Source organism: Hyla sarda, chromosome 7 (assembly GCF_029499605.1).
Source record: "Hyla sarda isolate aHylSar1 chromosome 7, aHylSar1.hap1, whole genome shotgun sequence".
In the NCBI taxonomy this organism is placed as follows: Eukaryota; Metazoa; Chordata; class Amphibia; order Anura; family Hylidae; genus Hyla; species Hyla sarda.
In genome coordinates this window covers 74603235-74622505 of record NC_079195.1, presented here as the reverse complement: position 1 = coordinate 74622505, position 19271 = coordinate 74603235, and the positions used below count along the sequence as shown (strand labels likewise).

Here is a 19271-nt window from a genome sequence, read left to right as displayed (position 1 = left end):
ACTATACAATAGGAGGGACTCTTTACTGTACCACCCAAACCTTCAGCCATATGCATGAGGCCTAGGACTGGAAAATCCCTTTAAGAAAGGAAGCCTTTCTTAAGCCGTATAGCTGAAAAGAATTTTGAATGCAATGACTGGATAAGATCGGCTTGTTTTCTGGGGATTATTTTTATTCTAGTCTGAAATGTTCTGCATATTCGCCTTAAGAAACGTGCTTTTCCCTGGTTATTTTCTGCCTCTCGGCTTTTGTTTGAGTCTTTGATGTTATTTGTATATTAAGCCTCTTATGGCAGCTTTATCATTTGCTGTCTCTGGGCAACCAGCGTGAAATTTATTTTTTTCCACATTTTATTTATGTTTTTATCTGTTTCTTTTTTTGTATAATGTTATAGATACTAAAAGCTGCTTGGTTAAAATATAAAACACGAACATAGACAAATCCTCGGCTTTAGTGAAAGATCAGGTGTGGAAGCAAGTTGTGCATTGTCAGTAAAGGTTACAAGGATACTGCCTGTATGATGTCACTGTATGTTTCTGGCATACGTGACCTTTATATATAGTGTTTGTGTATATATAAAATGCATGGCACGAAGTATAAGGTGAAGGCTGAATAGTAAACTTGATGTTTATTACAAGGGTGTCCCACAAGGGCACAAAGTACTCTTCAGAGTGGTGTTGGTGGTGGTGTCCTCTTTAGCGATAATCCCTGGAATGATTTATGATGGGTATGTTTGTCTTTAGAGTGGCCTTCGGTGTAACTTGGCCCAAGAATTCCCCATGTATGAATAACTAGAATGGTCCAAGTGCTATAAATAAATAATACATTCCCCTGTTTATTCCTTCTGTAAATGTATAAGTGGGTGTTACCAGTCTCCTTATTAATGGGGTGTATCCCTATACAGTCAGTGCTGATGCAGACACGCACCCTATTGACAAGGGAAGGCTAATTCCTAGGTTCTTCATGCATTTGCAAGAGGAATGGCATCCAGAATTGTTATTTAATGGAAAATGAAAGTATTTTATAAAAATAGAAGTGCTGACAGGTCCTCTGGACTTTTTGCTACTCAGGAGTGTGAAGGAAAACCAAACAATGGGGGGGGGGGGCTCCGGTTTTCTTTCCTATGTCCATGTCCAGGCCATTAACACCACTTCTATTTTTAATGGAATATTGATACGGTTACCGTTGCTTCTATTTTAAGTTCCCGTGGGTCTCCCTGCCAGCTCCTAATATAAGTGCCGCATTTTCACCATGGATGCCAGCTCGTGAATGACAGGTGTCCTTTATTTTCATAAAGAGCCGCGACTCTCCCTACAACAACATTGGCAGTCAGATTATCAAGATGATGAGACGCAACCATTCAGTGAGTGTAAATCATTTGCGCACACGCCATTCGGCCGGGTGGCTACTATGTAGTTCTGCTGCACACACCTATTTATTAAGGTTCATAGCAGAAATAGATTATCATTGAAGGAAGAAGGTTCAGATTACAGCACTCGAGTCGATTCTCATTGACTGCTTGCCCAGTCTGTTAGGAAACGTCTGTGTTATTTATGAATGTGCTGTTTCCATCCATTCACCTTGGGCTTTCACAGCAAGATGGTAACTTACTCACTTCTTTATTATTGTTATTTAGAATTTTTTATTTTATGATATATTTATAAGTGCAAGTGTCTATTTTCCATAGATAATGTATAATTCTTTGTTTTGATACTTAGCTATATTGTTCAATAATGGTGATTTTACTGTGCATTAATGTTACTTTTTATCTAATGCTGCCATTGAAGAATAACTGTTGACAGGGTCTTTTGTATCTGACAGACACGTTCTTCTATGCACAAATGTAAAGCTCTTTCCTTGATATCTCTAAATATGCTGATGGTTCACAAAGACAGCCGCGTCCCTGTCAGAGCCCTGTCATTTTGTTCTTGGCCACAATAAAAATACATTTTATGAATAGCGGCTTGTTGATTAGCACTGTTGATTTGCAGCGCTGGGTCCTGCAGGAGTGTAGAAATAAAATAAAAAATACTTGTCCAAGGGACTAAAACAGAGCACAATCTACTTGTCCCTCAGGAGTTCCCACTTTTCCTGGTACACACAATAATTTTAACCAAAATAGTATGTAAATAAGGTTTTTAGTTTATTTAGTTTTTGCACTTCCGGTTTTTCCTCCTCGTCCTATAATAGCTGTAACTCTTATGTTTCCATCTACAGAGCCATATGAAGGCTTGTTTTTTTTTTTTTTTTGCGGGATCGATTGTACTTTGTAATGACACCTTTTCATTTTTTTCATAACATATGCTCCTAAACAAAGAAACGATTATTTGTGGCGTGAAATTGAAAGAAGAATGTAATTTAACTAATTTTGCTAGTGAATGCCATTCACCTTGTGGTCAAACATACATGTGTTTTTTTTTTTATACTTCAGGTCGCCCTAATTACAGCAATACCAAATTTGTTTCTGTCATGCTTTACTCATGTTTAAAAACATTTTAAACTTTTTTGAATTTTTTTTTTTAAATTGACATTTTCTGACCCCTATAACATTTTTATTTTTCCATATACTGGGCTGTATGAGGGCTCGTTTTTTGTGCCGTAATCTGTTTGTATCAGTACCATTTTGGTATTGTTCTATTGTTGATCGCTTTTTACTTCATTTTTTATAAGTTATGATGCTACTTTTTATTAAACTTTTTACTTTTTACACTTTACTAGTTCCTTATGGGACTTTAAGATTCCTCATACAGATGAATAAAGTTCCATAGAACTCCATTGATCTGTGTGATCTGCTCCAGGCAGGCTCAATCAAATGGTGATCCACAGCAGCCATGGGATGAGAGGTAAGCCCTCCTGCTACCTGCACAGTGGATCACCTCCCAGTCAGTAGCCAGCTCCATACACTGTGAGCGCTGCCATATTAAAATTAGAGGTCCGGCTCTGCTTGTCCGAAGCAGGGCTAAAAGCACAAAAAATTTTGTTGCCCAGCGCCCAGAACTGCATGTCCCGGGCATCAGGCGATAGGATTTCTACATCCCTTCGTCCTGTGTTCAGATCTCACCAAGGACCACATCTGCATGGAGTTTGTACGTTCTCCTGGTATCTTTTGTGGGTTTCCTCCCACACTCCATAACATACGGATAGGGTAGTTAATAATACATAGATTGTAAGCCCCACTGGGGACAGGGGCCAGTTTGAGTGATGACAGGCTCTCCTTAGACCATGAATACATACAACATTTTTACATCTATATATATATATATATATATATATATATATGTGTGTGAAGAGACAGCACTGGAACTCTCCGTCATGCCAGTAATCATCCAGAAATGCCAGTCCAGATATGCATACAATAGATACTCCAGATTACCACACCGGAGACTCAGGATCTTGATAGGATATACAGTGGGGCAAAAAAGTATTTAGTCAGCCACCAATTGTGCAAGTTCTCCCACTTAAAAAGATGGGAGAGGCCTGTAATTTTCATCATAGGTATACCTCAGCTATGAGAGACATAATGAGAAAAAAAATCCATAAAATCACATTGTCTGATTTTTTAAAAAGAATTTATTAGCAAATTATGGTGGAAAATAAGTATTTGGTCACCTACAAATAAGCTATAAATAAGATTTCTGGCTCTCAAAGACCTGTAACAACTTCTTTAACAGTCTCCTCTGTCCTCCACTCATTACCTGTATTTATGGCACCTGTTTGAACTTGATATCAGTATAAAAGACACATGTCCACAACCTCAAACAGTCACACTCCAAACTATGGCCAAGACCAAAGAGCTGTTGAAGGACACCAAAAACAAAATTGTAGACCTGCACCAGGCTGGGAAGACTTAATCTGCAATAGGGAAGCAGCTTGGTATGAAGAAATCAACTGTGGAAGCAATTATTAGGAAATGGAAGACATACAAAACCACTGATAATCGCCCTCGATCTGGGGCTCCATGCAAGATCTCACCCCGTGCTATCAAAATGATCACAAGAACGGTGAGCACAAATCACAGAACCACACAGGGGGACCTAGTGAATTAACTGCAGAGAGCTGGGACCAAAGTAACAAAGGCTACCATTAGTAACACACTACGCCGCCAGGGACTCAAATCATGCAGTGCCAGACGTGTCCCCCTGCTCAAGTCAGTACATGTCCGGGCCCTTCTGAAAAGTGCTAGAGAGCATTTGGATGATCCAGAAGAGGACTGGGAGAATGTCATATGTTCAGATGAAACCAAATTAGAACTTTTTGGTAAAAACTCAACTCGTTGTGTTTGGAGGAGAAAGAATGCTGAGTTCCATCCAAAGAACACCATACCTACTGTGAAGCATGGGGGTGGAAACATCATGCTTTGGGGCTGATTTTCTGCTAAGGGACCAGGACGACTGATCAGTGTAAAGGAAAGAATGAATAAGGCCATGTATCGTGAGATTTTGAGTGAAAACCTCCTTCCATCAGCTAGGACATTGAAGATGAAACGTGGCTGGGTCTTTCAGCATGACAATGATCCCAAACACGCCTCCCTGGCAATGAAGGAGGGGCTTCATAAGAAGCATTTCAAGGTCCTGGAGTTGCCAAGCCAGTCTTCAAATCTCAACCCCATAGAAAATCTTTGGAGGGAGTTGAAAGTTCGTGTTGCCCAGCGACAGCCCAAAACATCACTGCTCTAGAGGAGATCTGCATGGAGGAATGGGCCAAAATACCAGCAACAGTGTGTGAAAACCTTGTGAAGACTTAAAGAAAACGTTTGACCTCTGTCATTGCCAACAAAGGGTATATAACAAAGTATTGAGATGAACTTTTTTTATTGACCAAATACTTATTTTCCACCATAATCTGCAAATAAATTCTTAAAAAATCAGACAATGTGATTTTATGGATTTCTTTCTCATTATGTCTCTCATAATTGAGGTATACCTATGATGAAAATTACAGGCCATTCTCATAAGAGGGAGAACTTGCACAATTGGTGGCTGACTAAATTTTTTGCCCCACTGTAGCTTTATTTGATCCCCATAGTGCAACTTTTCGTTTTGAGAAAGGCAGTTGTATGCCGAAACGTTGCACTATGGGGAGCCAATAAAGCTATATCCTATCAAGATCCTGAGTCTCCGGTGTTCGGTGCTGTAATCTGGAGTATCTAATATATATATTTATCTATCTTTATCATTGATTAAAGGGGTACTCCGGTGAAAACCTATTTTCTTTTTAATCAACTGGTGGCAGAAAGTTAAACATATTTGTAAATTACTGCTATTAAAAAATCTTAATCCTTCCTGTACTTATTAGCTGCTGAATACTACAGAGGAAATTCTTTTCTTTTTGGAATGCTCTCTGATGACATCACGAGCACAGTTCTCTCTGCTGACATTATAATAATAACGCTTTATTTATTGTTGTCCTTAGTGGGATTTGAACCCAAGTCCCCAGCATTGCAAGGCAGCAGTGCTAACCACTGAGCCACCATGCTGCCCTTAGCATAGATCTGCTATGCATGGTTGCTAAAATGGGCAGAGATGTCAGCAGAGAGCACTGTGCTCGTGATGTCATCTGTGTTCCAAAAAGAAAGGAATTTCCTCTGTAGCATTCAGCAGCTAATAAGTACTGGAAGGATTAAGATTTTTTAATAGAAGTCATTTACAAATATGTTTAACTTTCTGCCACCAGTTGATTTAAAAGAAAAAAGGTTTTCACCGGAGTACCCCTTTAACACATAAACAAGATGGTTGACCACTCTAACAGACTAATATTTAGTTTTATAAGTGACATCTTATGACGATAAAACTTGCAGCAGAACCAATAACTATTTATTTAACATAATCAGATTGTTACAGATTGTTGATGTAGCTTTGTCATATTTTTTGTGATTGTTGTGCAAAAATATTGTGACTTATCGCCTAACACCTTCCAGAAATTCTTTCATTAAACGCTCAACCGTGAGTTTATTTCTGTTTTCCGTACACAGTGGCAGCAGATTCATAATCATCAGCAACAATTTTTAAATAGCTGCGTCTTTTATCGCAAAACACACCCTAGATTTTTCCGCAACTCCACACCAGGCTAAACCACACATGGTAAAATGCTTCACTTATGTACAGTACATTTCTTTGGTCTTAAGTAATTAAGGCTTATCATTAGGTTTATTACGGGGGATGTTGTTATTGCAGATGTTTTTTATTCACCCAGCGTGAAAAACTTGAGGACCTTTTTACAAGAATTTGTAATTGTATTAAAGCTTTTCATTTGTATCAATTTACATTGTGAAAACAAGCTGATAACAACCCCTTTTGGCATGTTGTTTTTATTTTTGTTCTTAAAATTACACTTATGCCCACTCCTCAAGATGTGGGTGCAGGGCTCCTTTTTCCATTTAGCACTCATTTAGCTCTATGTTAGTCTATGGAAAAGTGGTTGTTTGTGCATACAATATGTAATAAGACAACCACTTTTCCCTTAGGCTTACAAAGAGCATGTTACTGTTACAAAATACAGTGCGACTACAGTTTACAAATAAAATACGCTTGAAAAAACACTGAACTTAGCCAATATCTTAGCTAAGATGAAGGAGTTGTTAAAACTTGCTTTACATATTTCAAGAGGTATTGCCAAAACGATTACCAAGCGATGTTGTTGCACACCAGCACGGGCAGTGTTGTCTGGGCATCTGACTTCACTTTTGTACATCATTACGTTATTACAGAGATGATAAACTATTTTTTTGTTTAAATCAACTGGTGCCAAAAAGTTAAACATATTTGTAAATTACTTCTATTAAAAAATCTTAATCCTTCCAGTACTTATCAGATGTTGTATGCTCCACAGGAAGTTCTTTTCTTGTTGAACTTCCTTTCTGTCTGACCACAGTGCTCTCTTGCTGACAGAGAACCCCTGTAAAGTTGTATCTTCCTTGTAAATAGGAGGTCAGCGTTGGAACCTGGTTCCTGACTTTGTGAATAGCAGTGATATGATGCTATAGAGGATATGCATTAGAGGTGCACCGAAAGGGAAATTTTGGGCAGAAACCGAAAATTTAGGCTGTGCTTGGCTGGAAATCGAAAATGCATTGCCTGAACCACTTTTTTTCAATATAGATTTTGTAAAATTGTATTATCAGAATTTTATATTTACTGATGTACTTGAAGGGGATGTGGGGTGGCTATAGAAGGTACTGGCCAAGCTTGGAGCCACAGCACTGCCACTCACCATACATTGACTCCAGGACACACTAGGGTACACACCTATCTGATAGGTTGCTATGGGCGACTACTCTATTTTTCCTCAGCACGTTTTGATAAATCTCCCCCTTATATCTTAAAAAATAAAAATGTAAGAGTCAGTATGCTTAAAAGGTTCTCTTCTGACCCCTATAACTTTCTTATTTTTCCCCCGTGCAGGAGATCGCGGTTTGGGGGATAAGTTGTTTTCACCACATACTTCCTTTAAGTGAACAAAAATCAGCAGTTCTGGCTGTTGGTATTTTTTTTTTTTTTTTTACATTTACACCATTGACCGTGCAGTTTTATTAATGTTATATTTTAATAGTTTGGACATTTATGCATGTGGCCTTAACAAATATGTAAATTTTTGTTAACTTTATTTTATTTGAAAAAGGGGGGAGGGGGAGAAGGGGGTCATTTAAACTTTTATTTAAGGGGAGGGGCTTTTTTTTACGTTTATTGACTTTTTATTAATTTTTTTATAAATTTTTACAATATCTTTTGTTTCCATAGGGCAGTGTTTTACAGGTTTCCTCCAGTTGTTGCAAAACTTCAACTCCCAGCATGCCCAGACAGCCATGGGCTGTAGGGCATGCTTGGGGTTGTAGTTTTGTAACAGCTGGAGACACACAGATGTACTTTTTTACTTCTAAACACTGATCGGTGTTATCGGCGTTCCATTACTACAGGCTGCTAAGGCCTGCATTATGGAGCGCCGATCAGACACGACGGACGAAGGTAGGGAACCGTCGCCCTTCCTCTCAGTTGATCGGGACCCCACGGGTGTCCCGATCAGCTCCACTGAGCTACCGCAGATTGTTTTTGTCATTTTAGAAGCCGCAATCAACTTTGATAGCGGAATCTAAAGGACTAATGTCGGACATCACATGGGTCAATGATGTCCGGAATTAGCCAGTATGAAGCAAGCTCAGCTCCTGACACAAGGCAGTCAGCTATGTAAGGATTAAGTCACCTCCTCCCAGCTCTTGGCACTGCATGGAGGAGTGACAGTGGGCCCATAACGGAGGGCCTGGACCGCGCCGCACAAGACTGGGGGGGGGGGGGGTACCTGGAGCAGGGAATGCAGACTGCCTGAGTTCCCTCCCATGGCACGGGGGGGGGGGGTTATAAGGCAGTGTGGTGCCGGTGTGCAGTTCTGCACCTCACAATGGAGAGTGTAAGTTGAAAGCCACGCCCACCTAAATTATTGTCAGGAAATTCCCTTAGCCGAAAAGGCCGAAAGGGGCATTTTCGGTCGATAATTTTCGGTGGCCAAAATTTCGGTGCATCCCTAATATGCATAATAAAATATATCCATGTAACTAGGTCTCAGTGTCCTAGGGATCCACAGAAGCATTTAAAGGAAGCCCTACTGACCTTTTATCTGTCACTTTATGATATGTGACTCGTAGGCATTTTTTTTTTTTTTTTTTTGCATTACTACATTTTTATTTGACTAGTTAGACAAAGGTTTCTAGTGTAAGGTTAAGCATTTTTTATAGAGCTATGTGGATAATACAGTCCTTTTCAGATTTGCATAGTGACTTATTTCAGGATTAGGTGTACCTTTACATAATATCATGTCTCGTTTTCCCTGAACCCATCAGAAGATGAGAAATTACACTCTTAAGAAATCCAAGTGCCACTTCTTGCACTGAAAGCCATTTTACTGTCTCTAATACAGGGAATTAAACTAGTGGATCTTAGCGGTACCTGCCATCAGCCCTGGTACTGCAGCCATTCTCTTGTTTATTCATTTGGCCATAATGCAGCTCCTTATGGGAGCCTTATACTTGGTGCCATAAGGGGATCAGATCCTGTCACAAAAAGTTGTGCTTTGGAAAGTATTTCTTGCTGTGTGCTGATGGGATCCTTTTCTTGACACTAAATATGTTTCTTATATGGATTCTCAATAACCTTTACAAGAGAATCACTGAAAAAAATCCTCCTGATCTAAACAATAGTTTCTAAAACATAACCTTTAATCAACAGAGACTAAAAGATGGCAAAAATATGGGGGGATAATTACAAAAATAACGTGAAAATATTAGTCCAACACTGCAAAACACATATAGTGCTAGGAGCCCAGGAGTGTAAAACCCAACCTACTTGATATTCAAAGTTAGGGGTTGAGCAGTTGAACCCTAACTTATAGCAGAGGAGGGTATGGGAAATGATGTAGGTCAAACTAATTCTAGATAATTCCCAAATAAATATCGATAAGATATTGGTATAAACAAGCAATTAGATGGAAAGAGGGAGGGGGAGTGCCTACTAGCAATATAATGCCCGTCCCTCTGTCCCTGCCTTTTGAGGGGCCCACCTCCTTAACAGGGGGGCCTCAACCACAGTGCCGGACCCTACACTCCCTAAGTGAGGGAGAAAACAAAAAATATGGGTGATAGAACAGAAGAGGAATGGGCATTACACCCCGGGGCTCCAATTAGAAATAATAATAAAAAAATGTGATACAAATAGCTGTGTATTTAAAAACATTAATGCCGCCAGTAATTGAATTCCAGCACGTTTCGCCTGTCAACTCTATACAGGCTCATCAGGGCAACAATATTGTCAGTATACAAAATGTTACCATATATAGACTCAGCAACAATAGCTTAATGAACAAGTAGTATTGCAGATGAGACATAATCTTAGTACAATGCAGCAATATAGGGGACAAATAATAAGATTTGGTAACACAGATAGTATTGCAGATGAGGCAAAATCTTAGTACAATGCAGCAAAATGGGTGACCCTAGACAGTAGATAACTCCCAATCACCACATGGCCCCATAAAGATGATGTAAAAAGCACAGCTGAAAAGTCATTTCTGGCTCAGTTTGAAAACCACATTGCAACAAATAATCAGCAGAGAATAAGTGGTCCCTAAGGGGGATGCGAACCATAAGGACGCCAATGTCAACTACTATTCAGTACTTACAGAACCCAAATGATAGTAGATAGTGAGTAGTAGAAAAAAAAACAGTGTTGTGTAATGGCACACCATCGGGAAAGATACTTATCCCCCTCGGAGTAACTCGCGCTGGAGCAATGAATGGTGGTCCTGGCTTTATGAGGCCATGCAGCGGTCTGCATCATGCCATAAATAGGATTCGTGGGGTCTATTTGGGTTTCCCCAGACACTTCTTCCAGACCCGCCCCCTTTATTGTATGGTCATCTGTATATTGAGCGATGGTTTGGCTTAGCCAGTGTTTTCCAACCAGGGTGCCTCCAGCTGTTGCAAAACTACAACTCCGGCTGTCCGGGCATGCTGGGAGTTGTAGTTTTGCAACAGCTGGAGGCACCCTGGTTGGGGAACACTGAACTAGAACTAAAGGGCAGCGCAAATGATCGCAGTGGTTGGTTGAGAGTTGTAGTTTTGCAACAGCTGGAGGCACCCTGGTTGCAAAACACTGGTCTAAGCACTGATTTTCCTAGCATAGTTGCATTATGTGCCAAATAAAATGACTGCCAATACGTTTTTTGCTGAAGCTCTGTTTCTAGGACTGATGAGATGAGCCTTATTGTAGTCCTATCAGTACTATAGGATTATTAAAGTAGGTCACACTTTTCTGTTTTCACATCTTGGAAGCCATCCTACGTATTAACATGCTATTTACCAGTTAGGAAACACATTTTCTACAGCATGTTGCCTGCCTGATTCAGGACTTTCATAAGTCTTGTACTGAAGGGGCGGAGGTGGGAGCTAAATATACATTTTTCACTTATTAACATAACTGTGTAGGAGCCGGGGAACGATTCTTTGGTCTCTAGACTTTAACATCTTTACTAATGCCAGGTTTAGTTTGTAAATTTTATAGCATTTAGGCTACATTTTTAAGAATTTGTGTTTATCTTTTTTTGTACAGTATCGAGGATCTGGTTTAAAAATGACAACTTCCTGGAGCGATCGCTTGCAGAATGCAGCAGATCTTCCTGCCAACATGGATGGCCTTGCCATGAAGAAGTATCGGAGGGAAGCTTATCACAGGTGAGCTGGGGAACTTTCATACTGGTTTTAGCTATTTTCTTACATAATATTTTGTTCAGTATTGACAGATGACTATAATGGAAAGAATGGTGGTGCCGTGCCCTGGGGTATTGGAGTTTGTATGTTCTCCCTCTGTTAGCTTGGGTTTTCTCCCACACTCCAAACATACTGATAAGTGAACTTAGATTGTGAGCCCCAATGGGGACAGGAACTTATTTGAGGGATGACAAGCTCTGTACAGCTATGCAGAATATGCTGGCTATATATATATATATATATATATATATATATATATATATATATATATATATATATGACATATTATGGAAAGATGTACACCTGATTCTGTGTTTTCGGGGCACTCCTGGTAAAAAAAAAAAAAAAAAAAATCCAAAATAAGGCTGAAATACTGTGTGTGCGCATACGTCGCTGTGCCCTGGACTTACATGTACATTGCTGGGTACCAGGAGACATGCTGAGCAGAACAAGCTGGCTGCTGTTATCAGCAGCTGGGATCTCATGGATAATTTCATACATCAGCGATATTAACCCTTTATACTCTGTGATCAAAACTGATCAAAGCTTCTAAAGCATTAGAGGGGCCTTGTGAGATTCATTGGACAACCTGCAGCACATGGTTGTCAAATAAAAGTAGAACTTTTTACTTTGTCTGAATTGGGATAGTAATTTTTTTATTCAGCCCCAGTACAGTCTTATCCATCTTATCTGTCAGTCATGTTGGCACACTGCCCCTGCCCCAAACCTCACTGAACACACAGCACTGCCCCCTGGTAGCCCCGTGTGTTTGCTTACAGGAGAATATGCGGTGTATTTCCTGCTTCCCTGTAGATTTTGCGCAGTGTGAAATACGCTGCGTATATTCTGTGTGTGACCCTGCCCCAAAGGTTTATCTGGGGAGCAGAAAAGGTATATACATTCCTCACTCATCGGCAGTCCACTGTCATCACTGTCCCATATCTGCAACATCATGCGGCCATTGACGATAGTTAGTCATCCAAGTTTAGATCATGGCGAAAGTGGAGCAACAGGGAGTATTCTGCAAGATTTGATGCACAAGATTTTCTGCTGCAGATTTCAATGTAAACTGAATGACTGAACACAGCTTGAAATCCTGTATCAATGTAGCAGAATACTGTATGTGTGAATAGACCCTTAAAGTGGTTTTTAAAGGGTTTTTAAAGGGCTCTGTGCACTGAGGACAAGCAGGGCTCTGTGCACTGAGAACAAGCAGGGCTCTGTGCACTGAGGACAAGCGGGGCTCTGTGCACTGAGGACAAGCAGGGCTCTGTGCACTGAGAACAAGCAGGGCTCTGTGCACTGAGGACAAGCGGGGCTCTGTGCACTGAGGACAAGCGGGGCTCTGCAAATGCGGGCTCCTCCTGCTCTCCTTGGCGAAGTGAGGGCAGAAGCAGTCCCCCCAGCAGGCTTCAGTGATGTAGCACCTGCTGGGGCATGCCCACATCCTCCTGCTGGCAGCTCACACTAAGCAAGAAGAAAGGTGAGATACTCACCTTTTTAAAGCCCTTAAAAAAATTTTTAAGGGCGGGGGGATGGTGTTAGTTAGGGAACATAGCCTGAGTTAGTTTACAAAAGTTTATTTAGTGACAGGTACTCTTTAATTGCAGGCCCTAAACCATTGTTTATGCTTTGCAATAATGCTTAGAAAAAGGTTTTATATATACTTGAACACATAATTTAGAATTAATCTGTGTTCTGCCGAAAGCTCTGGGAGGGAAGCTGCAATCTGAATTCCCTACAGCTGCTTTTCCCTATGGTGGGTGAATATAGTAACATAACTTCAAGGTGAGGTGTCACTGTCATTTGGAAAAAAAAAAAGAAAGAAGAAAATAAAAACATTTGATATGTTTTATAAAGACATGTCAAAGGTTTTGGTGTGGTTGCGATCTAAGTGCAAAGACCCCTACTGATCTCTAGAATGATTGGGGTAAGCTCTTAGCTAAGCGCCTTTATCCATCTTTCCTTGTTGAAGTAGATTAATGCTACAGAAAGTTTATGGGCCAGTCTCCTACAGCAAGAAAAGAGAAGGGGTGAGAAGTGCTTAGCTCAGCACTTCTCCCTGCTTGTTCTAGTGATTAGTGGAGGTCTCTGGACCCAGACCAAACAAAACTTTGTGACCTTTTTGTCATGTTACTTTGACTATTACATTATTATTATTTTTTAAATGACAGTGACCCTTTATCTTTCAAGTAGTAGCTCAGGAATGTGCTCCATATCTGTAGACAATATAAAGAAGCTCTTGAAGTTTTTTGCACAGTTATCTCGTGGTTAATCTTCTCTACATTTCTCAGCCTTCTTTGGGTTGAGTAATTCTGAGACAAAGCAGCTATGGCTAAATGCACTTTAAAAATAAATTGAGCCTTAAGCTTCATTTATCAAAGGGTTATTTATCATCCTTATACTGATGTATTTTTACACATTTTTTGCCTCTAAAAACCTGTCTTCATGTTCTTGTAGCAGATTCACCTTGCTTGAACCCACTCATGTATAACAGAAAACTACATAAAGTATTTTTGTAAATGTAGCTTTTGTCGACAGGTAGATGTTTGTGCCCTTATGTCACCTGGTAAAAAATCCTGTTATACATAGACCGTGGTGCGTGCTTGGAGTGACATAAACAACAACACAAACGTGTCATGAATCTGTGAGTAATACTGACGTACTAATATTGGGAAGCGTAAATGCTCCGCCCTCATTTTGGGCACGATGAGCTGTTAGTCCTATAAAATGTATTGTTTGTCAGTCACTTGTATAAGAGCCATCGTCGAATGGAAGGAGTCAACTAAGGGATTTGGACATTTTGGCGGATGTCATCACATCTAACCCCTTCGAGTGACATTGGACTAGCTAAGGAGACAAGACGTTAATAGATCCTTTCCAACAAATTGGGTAGAGTCCAATATGGAGCTATCCCAACCCCCCTCTATGTACGTGGATTGCAAGGACCTTGATGCAGCTCACAGGTATCGTGTCCTATAAGATGATATAACTGTATAATTTTAAAATATCTCTTCTATCTTATCGGCAGATGAATTAAGTTAATTCCTACATATTCTTAATGTTTGTCTCAAGACCCTACAATTATCCAATAGAGGAACATAGGAAGTAAGATTGCTCCATTGTTCCCTGTGCTTCAGATAAATTACTTATCGTAGCGGTTTTATTTCTGTACTTTTTATTATGAATATTGCTATTATTTTTCTCAGCAGTCCATTACTATGACAGATCTCATCCTGTATTTCTTACTTTACGTTTGTCAATAGGAACTTCTATTCTAGTTTTAGATCAAAGATATATGTCTGAGAATTAAAATGCTGCTCAGTTGGTTGCTGCGTGGCCTAGTTTAGCAGTAGCTTGAGGTGCTTTCTTGCTTTTTGTGTGTAGCACTGACCAAATCAGTATGCTCATAGATTGGGGCTGAAACGTCTAGTATTTAGGAACTTGGAATAGTGGGCTGAGCTACATTTACATACCGTATGTGAAGTTAAAAGGTAACCTGTTCCTTGCATTATTTTTTAATTTCTTATAACTTCCGATTCAGTCATTATAGGACCAGTTGGTTTCCCCCAAGGAATGGCATCAGTGGTGTCTAGCACCTATTTTTCTCACTGAACGGAACATTAAAGGGGTACTCCGGTGAAAACCTTTTTTCTTTTAAATCAACTGGTGCCAGAAAGTTAAACATATTTGTAAATTACTTCTATTTAAAAAAATCTTAATCCTTCCAGTACTTATTAGCTGCTTAATGCTACAGAGGAAATTCCTTTCTTTTTGGAACACTGATGACATCACGAGCACAGTGCTCTCTGCTGACATCTCTGTCCATTTTAGCAACCATGCATAGCAGATGTATGCTAAGGGCAGCATGGTGGCTCAGTGGTTAGCACTGCTTCCTTGTAGTGCTGGGGCCTTGGGTTCAAATCCCACTAAGGACAACAATAAATAAAGCGTTATTATTATTATTATTATTATGACATCAGCAAAGAGCACTGTGCTCGTGATGTCATCAGAGAGAATTCCGAAAAGAAAAGAATTTCCTCTGCAGTAGTCAGCAGCTAATAAGTACAGGAAGGATTAAGATTTTTTAATAGAAGTAATTTACAAATCTGTTTAACTTTCTGGCACCAGTTGATTTAAATGAAAAAAAGGATTTCACCGGAGTACCCCTTTAATGTTTACATTGAAGCCTGGTAGGATAGCTGCTGGGTGGTCAAATGTTAGACCGACAGCTCTCTTATGTTTTTGGTTGTTCTTTAGGTGCCGATCCACTTCAAAAGTTGTCTAAACTCACCAACTTTGGCTGATTTTGCCAACTCTATGTGGGAGATGTATCAAAACCTGTCCAGAGGAAAAGTTGCTGAGTTGCTGACAATTCATTGGTTGCTGTTTTAGGTCTATGCTAAAAATATCCCACAGTTCAGTGGTGACCAAACTATGGCCCTCCAGATGTTGAAAAACTACAACTCCCAGCATGCCCGGACAGCCAAAGGCTGTCCGGGCATGCTGGGAGTTGTAGTTTTGCAACATCTGGAGGGCCATAGTTTGGTCACCACTGATCTAGAACAACTCCTTACAGTATCCAGGTGGATGACCTAGGTGATATGGGATATTTTTAGCATAGACCTAAAACGGCAACCAATGAATTGTTTCAGTCTACATTGTTCAGGGATGTCTCATAGGGTGAGAATGAAGACATTATATTTCTAGGGTGAGGTATCGGGTTCCTCACTGTCTCTAGATAGTAAAAACTGGTTAAGAGGGTGTCCGAGATTAGACGAAGGAGTCAAGTAATACCACTTGTCCTGGTATTGTAGCTCGGCCCCATTTCTTTTTCAAAGCTGTCTGATAACTCCTGTGACATGCACGGCATTGGCTATATTTACTGAAATTACATTTATCAAAACTGATCTTGGCTTTAGTTCAGTTTAGATTAAAAAAGTTGCAGGGAATGTGGCCGCCGCGCGCCAGATTTATCAATTGGCGCACAGACTTTGATGAATGCCCGCTGAACTGTTCTGGTTAAATATGATAGAGCAGTGGCGGGCCATGCAACAATTGTATTAAAAGTTGCAAGGACCTTAATACAATTGTCGCATGGTGTGATATAGGGCAGGGTTGAAATGCCCTGTGATTTCTTCTACATCTGGCCCCTGCGACTTTTTTTTTTTCTGCGAAAAGTCGCACATGATAAATTGGTGACCACTGCACAAAGTTATCTAAATCAGATCACTTCATGGTCAGAAAATGTAAATAGTGTAAGGCCCGGTTCACATCACGTTTTTGCCATACTGTTTTCAATCCATTTTTCTAAAGAAAACCGTATGGCAAAAAAAACCCGGATGGAACCACATGTATACAGCTCCATACGGGAAACCGTATACGGTTTTTACTTTGCACATGCGCATTTGCATCTTAAAGTCCCCACCCAACACCCCTCCCTTTAAAAATTGACAAAATTATCAAAAACTTATGTTTTTTTTTTTTTTTTTATAAAAACGGATGGAACTGTATGCACTTTTAAAAACAGTATACAGTTTAAAAACGCATACGGTTTACTTTTTTCCCATACGGTTCCATCCGTTTTTTTTGCCATACGGTTTTCTTTAGAAAAACGGATTGAATACAGTATGGCAAAAACGTGATGTGAACCCAGCCTAAATGAAATGTCGCAGGAAAAGTTGCACAGGACCTGCCTACGACTTTTGCTGTGACAAATTTAGACGAAAAAATCTGTCTAAACAGCTTGATAAATCCCCTCATTGCATCACCCACGGCAGCACTGCGGGCAATCCGATGATCCATTTTAAGTGCCGCAGATGCCGTGATCCCCAGTGATTATTTTCAATTTCAGTTTTTTTTTTTATTATACTTGCTATTTACTATGTGCTTTCCTTTTTACTTTCCTCTCCTTTTCCTCCTTTTCTGTGTTCTGGGATGGGATAGTGATATATAATTTGGTGGCTTTTCCACTTGTACCTGTTATGGCTGCTGCAAGAACGGCATTGTTTTTCGAATAATATTATTTATTTATAAAGCACCAACAAATTACCAAGCACGTTACAATTTTAAGGCTATCAAATAGACAAAGATTAGACATTACACACTCATAATTCAACCAAGAGGAGTGAGTCTATGAGGAATGGGGTTGAAAGAAGCAGAAAATGCTTTTATTTCTACAAGGGTCCAGCCAGGCTTTATAAATGCAATAGATTACATAAAGGTGGGTGAATCAGTCACCTGCCAGTCCCTGAGTGCTTACTGCTGTGCTTCCCAACCAGGGTGCCTCCAGCTGTTGCAAAACTACAACTCCCAGCATGGTTGTCCGGGCATGCTGGGAGTTGTAGTTTTGCCACAGCTGGAGGCACCTTGGTTGGGAAGCACTGGCTTACTGTTTGGGGAAACACAGAGAGACAATAAGGGGATGTTATAGACCTGCTTGAAGAGATGTATTTTTAAGACATGTTTAAAACTGAAGTTGTTAAAGGAGTACTCCCTTGGAAAACATTATTTTTTTTTTTAAATCAACTGGTGCCAGAAAGTTAAACAAATCTGTAAATTACTTCTATTAAAAAACCTTAATCCTTCCTGTACTTATCATCTGCTGTATGCTCCACAGGAAGTTATTTTCTTTTTCAATTTCCTTTCAGTCTGACCTCAGTGCTCTCTGCTGACACCTCTGTCCATTTTAGGAACTGTTCGGAGCAAGATAGGTTTGCTACGGGGATTTGCTCCTACTCTGCACAGTTCTTAAAATGGACAGAGGAGTCAGCAGAGAGCACTATAGTCAGACAGAAAGGAAATCCAATAAGAAAATAACTTCCTCTGGAACATACAGCAACTGATAAGTACTGGAAGGGTTAAGATTTTTCAATAGAAGTAATTTAAAAATCTGTTTAACTTTCTGGCACCAGTTGATAAAAAAAAAAAAAAAAATGTTTTCCAGGTGAGTACCCCTTTAAGTCTGAGGGTTCGGGGTATTGTATTCTAGAGAAATAGCGCAGCATAAGCAAAGTCTTGGAAATGGGAGTAAGAGGTTCAGATTAGAGAAAATGTTAGTTTTAGATCATTAGCAGAGAATCTGTCATCAGAACATATGACATAATATATAAATTACAGAACAACAGTTTGTAGATAATAGATGATGTTTACAGCTCAGCCTCCTCCTCTCTGTAGAATAATGCCTGCACAGGTCCCAGAGCATGCCAGAAACCTTTTTATATTCATGTCCATGTGTCAACCCCAAACTATTGTTGCCTAAGTCCATGGAGCTTGCTGTAACTCATATCTCTAAATAATGTTCCAAACATCTCAGGCAAGATGGCTGTTGTAATAATAAACAATTACTGTCTGAAAATAGAAACAGATTACAAAAAAAGAACATGTTTCTGTTCCTCACTGTAATCTGGCCAAGTCAGCTGACACTTCACCTGTCTTTTATTCCAATTCCAGGCACATGAGGGATGATGTACAGGCGCTTGAGTAGACAGACAGGTTGTTTAGGAATTAAGAACCGTAACACCCTGAAATGTACCAGGAAATCAAATAACAGGGTGTTCCCTGCTCATAGCAATGAATTGTTTCATATGTTGATTAAAGGTCTCCTGCTTGTAATTACCATTTACTGGAATGTATGGGTCATGTGACAGAACTATACAGGTAATTACGGTAGTTCACCGAGTTCCTTTTGTGAGGTGACGTTTCTGTAATGTTAATAGTAAGGAATGTGGTGTTTATTGAAAGGGCAAGTATCAGACATTACAATACAGTGATCCCTCAACTTACAATGGCCTCAACATACAATAGTTTCAACATACAATGGTCTTTTTTGGACCATTGTAACTTGAAACCAGACTCAACATAGAATGTACAGACAGTTCAAATCTGTGAAACGATCATTTAGAATGGGCAATTTACTGTATTACTGAAGTGTATGCACTGACTGATGTCTGGTAGCGCCCCCTACAGTACAGGAGGTATTGCATGTTCTGTACACTTTACCTGTACCAGGGTTACCTG

General features: G+C 39.8%; 1 protein-coding gene across 2 annotated transcripts in view; it reads left to right on the top strand.

The window, feature by feature from the left end:
* NT5C2 (5'-nucleotidase, cytosolic II) overlaps positions 1-19271 on the top strand; it is a 111300-nt gene that overhangs the window by 26914 nt on the left and 65115 nt on the right. For both annotated transcript variants that reach the window (XM_056529660.1, XM_056529661.1), the window contains exon 2: positions 11095-11216. In XM_056529660.1, the coding sequence (XP_056385635.1) occupies positions 11116-11216 (101 nt within the window). In that variant the 5' untranslated portion in view covers positions 11095-11115. The remainder of the gene's footprint in view (positions 1-11094; positions 11217-19271) is intronic.